Below are 9195 nucleotides of genomic sequence, written 5' to 3'. Positions count from 1 at the left end.
AGCAGTCCCCGTGCTCGGGTTCTGTGGCAGGCTGGCTTCATGCCTTCAAGGGACGGAGAGGACGGAGCCTTCTTGCTGAGTCACACCATTCACGCTCAGCAGGTCACCGTCCCTCGCATGCCACGGGGCTGCCCTTGGGTCAGATCCCCCACCCTCCCTGGCTTCCTCGCCGCCTCCGACACTCGCTCTGGAGCCGGCCACGTGCTTCCCCTTCACCGGCTGCCTTGCTAAGCAGCAAACCGCCTGCTTTGATTAATGAGCCTAATTGCGTTGATGAAATGATCTTTTTATTTTCCCCATCGGTGCTTTCTGAGGTCTTCATCACTTGCTTCTTGAAACCAGCCGCCCCTCTGGAAAAGGGCAGGCTGCCATCGCAGGCAAACCAACCTTTCCCTCTTGCTCACACGCTCCCCCAGCAACGAAAGGCGGGATGACCTTCTCTCCCCGTTCCCATAGCGCCAACCCGCCTGCGTTCCCAGCCGCTTACACCCTCTGCCCCCACTTCCCCACACGGAATATTCAATCAGCCCGCATTAGCTGATGTCTCATCCAATCAGTGCCACAACAGTTTCTGCTTCCCCTTGGGGGAAAACAATGGTTTTAATTACTAGAACTTCGGGGCAGGGGCAAAGGGGCTGGGGGGGGTTGTGGGGATCCGAGTAGAACCCCCCCCCCCCCTGCAGAGAGATGATGGAGGCCGAAGGGGCCCTTCCTGCTTGCTCTTTTCAATTAAGAAGGCTGCATTTGCATTCGTTTTCCCCCAGTGGCTCCTGTGCTTGCAGGCAAGCTTGTAATGTGCATTTTATTCATTCGGGGAACTGCAGCAGGGCCAGATCCGCCTCAGGCTCTGCTCCCGCACAGCACAGACCGCGTGGACACAGCTTCCCTTTGGGGAGTGTGAGTGTTGGCTTGCCGTCTGGCACATTGCTGCTTCTGGCCTCCCGCAGACTTCTGGTGCTCGTGTGATTCATCCCACCTGCTGCTTTTAAAGATCTGTCCATGGCCAGCTGAGCGATTTGCCTCCGAGAGATGCCAACACTGCAAACAGCTCTGAGGAGCGTACAGTCCAGCCCACCAGGTTCCTTGGACCCGGACTGGCCTTCGAGGCATTTGGAACACGTCGTTGGACCAGAGGAAAGCAGGCGCTGGCTGAGAATAATTCCTCTTCCTGCAATTCTCCTTGCTCAGAGCCTGGAGAATCTACTTTCTTTCGACAGCAAAAAATATTTCTAGCTTAGGAGTCAACAACGGGTGGACCAACATGTATTCACTTTCAGAATTTGTCATGGCAAAATGTCATGATGGGTTTAAAAAAAAAAAACAGATTACACAAATTCGACAGCAAGTATTGGTGCTGTGCTATCTCATCCAGGATTATCCGTTCTGTGTCATCTTCCACCTGCAACTGTCAGTTAGCATTGCATGGTCCCTGAGCACTCTGAGATTTGGGAGAGGGTTTCTCGAAAGATGTTTTTGCACGACCGTGCTTTTTGCTGAAACTTGCGGATGCTTCTCTCATCTGCGTGCATTTGGGGTGGGGCGGGTCTGTAAAAATAATGTTGGTGGCTGCATAAAGAATGGCATGCATGCCTGAACATTTGAGAAAGATAAGTGGAGCCTCCATGTACAGAGGCAGTATACCTTTCCAGCTAGCTTCTGCAGGTAAATGACTGGCACTTTCCAGTCGCTGTCTCTAAGTGACTGCCTAGGGCAACGGATAGGACCAGGCAGGACTTTCAGTCAAGTTGGCAGGGGATGAGGAGATGCTTTAGCATGCTACCTGGAACCTCAACAAAATATCCCTTTCCAAGTCTCTGCATCTCCTCCATCAGTGGGGAGAAGACAGATTTGCAAGGAGAATTTGGGCTCTTCACACATCAGACCTTTCGGCATCTTGAAAATAGCCGCCGGCAGTCAAGCAGCTGATCCCAGATGGAGCTGCCCTTGCATGGCTTTTCCGAGAATGGCCTCATGCCTCTCTCCCCGTCCCACATTACTGCTGCTTAAGCTAACCTCTGGGCTTGTGCTGTCTGCCCAGATCGCAACAGGGCCCAGGTCTCGCTGCGGAGCTCTTCCTTTCCTTGCCTTCCACCTGGGCCGAGGCAGAGGTGACGCTTCGCGCCTTCGGAAGCAGTGGGCTGGGCACCACGTAACTATGTGATAACGCACCAGCGCGCTCAATAATTCATGGCAGCCTCGGAGGAGAGTGAGAGAACAAAGAAGGACCAGCCGGGGATGGTGCGGGGGAAGAGAGAGGACCAAAAGCGGAGGGGAGGGGTGCCTTCCAAGAGTAGTTTGTGCATGCAGTAGAGCTGGGTGAGGATGCTCTCCGTGGAAGTCACCATTTCAGGATGCTGCGGGAAGCAGGCTCGCCCATGCACTTCCTGTGCACGGAGAACGAAACCGCCAGAAAGGGGCTCGGCCTTGCCTTCTCCCTGGCTTGCTCTTTTCCTGCACACGCCGAGTCTCTCCCACTTGCCTGGCCACGCTTCCTGCAGCTTGAAGAAGTCGAACCCAGACCCTGAATGCTTTACCCACTGGATGAAGAAGAGCTCTGTTGCATGAGCCCAGGGGGTCTTTTGAGCTGAGCCCTCCTATTTCCAGAGGGGTTGCCATGTTACCCTCTTGCAGCAGAACCAGCAGAGTCTTACAGCATCCTCGGGGTTAATGTGTTTATTTGGCATCAGCCGCCCTCCACCCAAGTATTGGCAGCAGCTGGTGTCAAAAGAAACTGGCCAAGATTTAGGCTGTCCCCGGATTCGTTGCTCCCGTTTCCAAAGGCACCAGCAGCACCCAGCCTCTCCCCAGGAGGACCCAAGCAAGCTCCGGAAGCAGAAACCTGCTGCCTGCCGTGTGGCCCCTGTAGGTTGTCCCGAATGTGCTGGGCGCACCAGCCTAAAGCCACGGGCGGCTCTGGGCCTGGCTGCCGTCGTCCCCACAGCTCCTAGCCCTGCTCTGATGCCATGTTTCCTTGCAAGAAAGCACAGGGCTGCCAAGGTCAGGAGACGTGGCGGCCAGGCAGGGCCGGGATGCCGACTGCCACTGCAAGGAGAGAAGGGGTGGAAGGTGCAATGGAGGGGGGCTGGCAGCCCCCTGCCTCCCCCCCCCCACTTGGCCCCTCTTGGCCCAGCTCCTCGGACCTGGAAGGGGCCAGAAGGCCGTCCTGCTTCCAGAGCATGGCAGAGGAGAAGACATTTGCAAGCCAGCGAGTGCATTGGTGGTTTATTGAGGGTGGGGCGCGTGTGGGGCCCTGGGTCTCGGACTGAAACGTGTGGGGCGGGGTGGCGAGCGCAATATAAAAGGAGTGACAAAGAGACACGGAGTTAAAGGTGGGGGCAGACTAGGAGCGCCCACCTGGTCCATGGGCAACGCTCCCTCGTCCTCTGCCGTGGGAAGCGGAAGTCCCACGCCGCCGGAGTCCCACGATACAGTCCTGGATGGTGGACGCCTTCTTTTGCCCAGGGCTCCGGCTCCTCTGGCAACGAGCCCACGAGTTCGCCCAGATCGGAGAGACATCCGCTGCCCCGTGTTTGAGGCGCAAGATGCAGGGGCCACGCTCCCGTCTGGACCAGGCCCCTTCGCCACCCAAACCGTCGCCGTTCCCCAGTCCGGCTCCCGGCCTCCCAGCAGCTCCGTTCACAGCCACCCCCGCTTTGGCCCGAGTGGATGCCGAGCGTAGTCAAAGGCGGCCACCGGGCCTGGCTCGCACCGGCCTGAGAAAACCGACTTCGGGAGACGAGTGCAAGTCCACGCAGGCCCCGTTCCTCGCCACCCGGCAGGGAGCAGCAGGCAGGGCTGAGCTAGGTGGGCGCCTTGTTGGACAGGTAGGCGATCAGGGCCACCACGGCGCCGATGTAGGTGCAGATGCCGAGAATGATGGACAGGACGGCCAGCGCGAAGGTCTGCCGGGACGCCGTCCACGCCTCTGGGTAGTCCCCCTTGGCCGATGCCTTGTTGGTCTGTGGAAGGAACAAAGCGCCGGCGGGGGCGGGGGTGAGGACACACACACACAGACACACAGTCAATTAGTGTCCTTCAAGGGGCCTCTCCCTCGCATGCCAGAAGTTGCTGTGGCTGCTCATATTCCTTCAGAGGCCTTGGAAAGGGTTCCCGGACCAACCCAACTGCTCTCAACGGGGTGTTTCCAGAGCAAGCGCTGCCAATGGGAAGTCCTTGCACATTTTTTCTGTCTTTTTCTCCGTAACCGATTTGGTGGTAGGAAAAAAAGACAGAAATGGCGGGCAAACGTTTGCTTTACATGGATGTTTTCCTGCAGCCAGGTCAGAAAAGACTCTGGGCTGCAGTCCCGAGCTCTTGCGGTCTCAGACCCCAATGCCCCCCACCCCATATCTTGCAAGCTGGAAGGGAGGCCTGGGGGAGAGACCCAAAGGTAGCCCTGTGATTCCCCGGAGTTTGTGACCTCGTCATCCGCCCTCCCTCCACGCGGAGGTGCCTTCCAAGCTGCTGCTCCCCCTTGTTGGAGGCACCCACCTTTTGGGACAGGTAGAAGGCGGCGATGCCCAGTGGCCAGAAGCAGCAGAGCATGGAGAACACGGCCAGGCCCAGGTAATCCTGCGGCAAGAGCGTGGAGAAGCTGCTCTCGCTTTCCGTGTCGCTGTCCGTCGAGGAGTCATTCTGGAGTGAGGAAAACACCCCTTTCCTTTGAGCCGTGGGGGAAAGCACCATGCTGGATGCTTTGCACCGTGGGGCAGCATCCGCGGTGGGGTTGTGGGGGACTCGCAAGGCCTGGAGCTCCACATTTGGGAGGCTCTCACAGGGTCCGAGGGCCCTGAGGGTCTCCGTCGTGGAAGATCTCCCTGGATTGGCCCACAAGCTTTGAGCTCTTCCTACCCTCTTCCCTGAAGCATTCAAGCTTCCCTGAATTCAGTCAGATAAAGAGAAGGACCCAGGACGATGAAATGAAGCACTCCCAACTCTGATGGCTTCACGTGGGCCAGAGACATGGAGGATAAAGGCTGCCCTTGGCTACAAGCTGCGGTGGATACAGATGACCTCCCGCAAGCAGAGGCAGAATGCTGCCAACCACCTTTGCAAAGGATTATTGCAGGAAGTCCCTGGCTTACGGCGTCATTCTCCATTTTATTCACACAACAACAGCCCTGTGAGGGAGGCTAGCCTGAGAGCCCATGACTGGCCCAGTCACCCCCGGAGTTCCACGCCTGAGTGAAGACTAGAACCCTGACCTCCTGAACGGCAGTGTAAGACTCTAACCCCTGTGCCACACTGGCTCTCTTTTGCCTTCCCGTTGCGCCCCGGCTTCTTGGAGGTGGGAAACCCAGCACAGGGTTGGCAAAGGCCAGTGGTGCAGACAAGCGGACCGGCTCGATCCTCGGTGCCAGAGCCAGCCTGGGCAGGCAGTGGGGTTCGGCTCTGCTCCCTTGTAGTGCAACCCTGTTTCCTCCCAGCCAGGCGCACAGTCACCAAGCACGTGGGAACTGCTTTCTGGGCCAGACCAAAAGCTCTTCCAGCCCAGCAGCCTGTTTCTTCCATGGCTGCCCTGGCGAAGTGAAAGGCAGTGGTCACGAGCACCGAAGTCCACCAGCTCTGCCCAGGCAAGCCACCTTTGCTGGCGCACAGACCGAAGCCGCCCCCTGGAGCGCCTTGCCATGTGAAGGCCCCCTTTCCACCGGAGTTCCTGCTGGCCAGGAAAAAGGTTCCCCTTTAAAGGCAGTAGGAAAGGGTCTTTAAATTAGACCCCTTGAGAGCTAATTGGTAGGCTCTTCGTGGTCTCAGCGACGGGTGTGCACCCATTTTCTGCCAGGGGCCAGGAACGGGGCGAGAAACCCCCTGCTGGAGGGGCATACGGCTTCCCCATTTCATTGCCCCCGAACCCAGACTGCTGCCCAGCGGTGCCCAGGCGCAGGTCATTGGAGCAGCCCTGGCAAGTGCCCCTTCACACTGGGCATCCTTAAAGATGGAATCTGCTTCCACACAATGGAGCAGAAGAGGCTACCAGTGTGGGCCCTGGGCAACTCCATGGAGGGGAGGGCTATGCGTGGCTGCTCCTGGCGATGTGCTTTCTGTGGCATTGGAGGCGTTCTGCGGAGGTGCAGGGGAACATGGGTAAGGAGGTGCTGTGCACATGTCCCGCCTGCGGGGCCGCCTGGCTGCTGCCCTTGTTCTCACCCAGCCCTTGCGTGGTCTGAGGCAGCCTTACCTCCAGATCCGGCAGCTCCGTGTCGCCCACCTCGTAGCAGACCGTGCGGATGTCCTTCTCCAGGCCCGCCTTCCGGGGCAGCTCCCCGGCCTCTTTGCTGTCCCCAAAGGCCGTTTCGATATAATCTTTCTTCTTCCAGCCCTGGAGGGCACTCGCCTTCCACAGCTCGGGGTGTAGCACCGACTCCGGCGTCTGGTACGGCTCCACTGTCCTCTCCAGGTTGCTGGGATCCAGGAGCTGGTGGGCCAGGGCAGCAGAGCCCGGCTGGAGCCAGGAGAAGGGGGGTGGCATGTGGCGGGATGATGGCGGTCCAGAAGGGTCCGGGGCAGTTGTCAGGCCGGCCATCCCAGCTTGGAGGGGCCCCTTCCCGGGGGATGTGGCCAGCAGCGGGTGCTTCAGTTCGTGGACGTTTTCCATTGTGCCGCCTGGAGCAAGGGGCTCTCCTGATGAGTCCGAGAACTTTCTTTTCACTTCAGTTCCCTGTGGGAGAAATGGGAAAAAAAGGTAGAGCGAGGCATGGAAGGCCTCCGTAGCTTCTAGCCGCCTTCTCCATCTTGGTGATGAAGCAGGATGGGAGTACCACCTCACCCATGTTCCCCAGCAACTGGTGCATATAAGCAACAAGGGGCCCAATGCATGTCAATCACCCAACCTGATGTCTTCCAGATTTTTTGCACCAGCTCCCATTGCCCTGACTGAGCAGGCTGAGGCTGATGGGAGATGTAGTCCAAAACACCTGGGAAGGCGTCAGGTTGTGGGTGGTTGAAACTGAACTTCCACTAACACTGAGCTACAGAGGAGAAAAGTCACAGATGCTTGGGACTCTGCAGAGGTTTTCAGCTTCAAAAATGCAACGGTGCACCAGTGACGGAGAGCGAGACCCGGTGGCTTCACTGAAAAAGAGGCCAGAGATGACACAGATTCATGTGTGCAGATGCAAATATAATTTAAGCAAAACTACGGTACATCTGGGGAAGGCACTGGACAGGTGACCTGTGTGCCTTCCTGCTGAGATGCTGATGAGCAGCTCCCCTCCCTGTGGGACTTCATCATGGACCAAACAGAGGATGCCTTCAAATAAAACAGCAGACAAACGGAGGACTGACCCCTGTAAGGGTGGAGACAGCCAGCCACCCTGTGTGAAGGGGCACAGCTGAATCACGCAAAATGCTCTGCAGATCCAGGAGACTTGGGATCTATTTCCAGGCGCATGAAGCATACTTGGCTTGTTTAGTGCGCTTCATCAGAATCCCCCCACACACATGCACAAACACACTCGGCTCGGCCCTTTTGCAAACCCCGTGGCAGCCGACTGAAACGGAGCAGCAGCTGGCGCTTTCAGATGGCACCTTGTCACAATGCGTTGCGATCACCAGTCGGGGACTGGAGCGTTCCTTCTGGTCAGGGCTTCCACGGATTCATTCGGAAACCCAGGCACCGTGAAATTTGACTCAGCCTCGTGGGGCTTGCTCGGCAGGGCGGGGGGCTGGGTTCCACACAGGTGCAGGCCGGGGGATGCACACAGTGGGGCTGCAGTGGGGTTTCAGATGCTGGTTTGAAGAGGAGGCTGTCTGTCTGCGGACGTCGCGGGCTCACTTTTGTACGCCACTTCTTCACTCTGTGGGTTTGCAACATGTGGCAGCTTGAGCACAAAATTGGCTTGCCTAGCTGATCTAATACAATACGTGTCCGGGTGGCCACGTGGTATATGAGGCCATGGCAGCAGAGAGGAGATGGGAGCTCGGATCCTGTGTGGATCCCATGGAGCAGCCTTTCCAATCTGGTGCCCCCAGCTGCGCCATGCTGGGAGTTGTCCTTGAGCGCAGCTGGAGGGCCCCAGCGTGAGAGACGCTACCTTAGAACAATTTTAAAACGTGTTTTGTTTGTTTCCCTAGCACAATACTGAGGGATTGCATTGCCAAACAAGTGGCTTTGGTCGATGGTATCACTGTAAAGTCTTCGGTGTGGTTTTTTCATGTTTTTGTTGCGAGATGTTATTGAAATATTGACATTATGTTTTGAAATGTTAATATTGTTGCTGAAAGGCTTGGTTTTTACATACACAGATGCATTTGTTGTTGGTATTTACTTTGTATATTGCAAGCTAGCTTGAACACAGTTCCCTTTGCGGAAGGGCAGCATGGAAATGAACATTTCTTCTAATCGATGCTGCTAATCTCACATTTCCTTGTAAGCCATAAGAAGTATGAAGACTTGAGCCAGAATCCCGCATTTTCATTTCTCTAAGAAGGTCATAGTGAGAATATGATTGGCCTGCCTCAATCCTTCCAATCTCTTATTTATTAGATTTCTATCCCGCTTTTTTCATTTAAAGAACTCAAAGCAGCTTACAGCATTCTCCTCCTCCTGTCCTCCATGTTATCCTCACAACAACAACCCTGCGAAGTAGGCATGCTGAGAGTCTATGACTTGCCCAAGTCACCCGTTTGGCTCCACAGCCAAGTGGGGACTAGAGTCCAGATCGCTTCAGCGCCAGAGCGGTGCTCTTAACCACGGCCCCACACTGGCTCTCTTGGCACAGAAGTCTTCCTTTGCTCCCTGTTTCCTAGAAAAGGTCAGCCGGGTGTTTAGGTCCACTTCCAACGCAGCAGCTCTGCTGCACTTTGGGCCGCCAAAACAGCGCATCCTCCTCCTCCACAGGACGGGTCTTGCCAGCCCTTGAGGCCAGATCCCAAGCAGTTGTGAATGAGTCAGGTTCTGTGGGGTATCGAACCATACCGTGTTCCCATAATCGAACCGAGGGACCACTGGCTAGTTCTGGCTATAGTTAACCGTGCCTCCCTTTTATCTGACTTGCACAAGCGATCAGTCAATTAGGGCTGACACATCTCCCTTGGGGTCGTGCGTCATCCCCTTATCAGAAGCGTGCTTTGGGAGGTGGCGGCTGAAGCAGGGGAGCCGGGAGCCGTGCCTGGGCGCAGCCAGGATCCTGGTGGTGCGTGTGCGAATGCATCGTGTGCCCTGAGGTTTGCTAAAGAGCTGGCTTGCTCCCCTCC

At 56.7% G+C, this 9195-nt stretch overlaps 1 protein-coding gene across 1 annotated transcript; it reads right to left on the bottom strand.

Moving 5' to 3' along the window:
* Positions 1 to 3800: 3800 nt before the first annotated feature.
* TMEM91 (transmembrane protein 91) lies at positions 3801 to 6595 on the bottom strand. The gene is made up of 3 exons (XM_044434816.1): positions 6179 to 6595; positions 4492 to 4635; positions 3801 to 3959 (listed from the first exon to the last, which is right to left on the bottom strand). Exons 1-3 carry the CDS (start codon positions 6593 to 6595, stop codon positions 3801 to 3803), a joined length of 720 nt encoding a protein of 239 aa, XP_044290751.1.
* Between the last annotated feature and the right edge of the window lie 2600 nt (positions 6596 to 9195).

The sequence above is a fragment of the Varanus komodoensis genome, unplaced genomic scaffold (genome assembly GCF_004798865.1).
Source record: "Varanus komodoensis strain SLA01 unplaced genomic scaffold, ASM479886v1 scaffold29_1, whole genome shotgun sequence".
NCBI classification, from domain to species: domain Eukaryota; kingdom Metazoa; phylum Chordata; class Lepidosauria; order Squamata; family Varanidae; genus Varanus; species Varanus komodoensis.
Note: the sequence above shows the minus strand (reverse complement) of the source record. Positions and strands in the feature narration are given on the sequence as shown.

What these genes read in the sequence shown, in the direction of transcription:
- TMEM91 (XM_044434816.1), bottom strand. Translation starts at nt 6,595, where the DNA reads ATGGAAAACGTCCACGAACTGAAGCACCCGCTGCTGGCCACATCCCCC. An exon ending in CGGAGCTGCCGGATCTGGAG is followed by an intron (nt 4,636 to 6,178) that starts GTAAGGCTGCCT and finishes TCCTCACTCCAG; the next exon opens with AATGACTCCTCGACGGACAG. An exon ending in CCTTCTACCTGTCCCAAAAG is followed by an intron (nt 3,960 to 4,491) that starts GTGGGTGCCTCC and finishes TTCCTTCCACAG; the next exon opens with ACCAACAAGGCATCGGCCAA.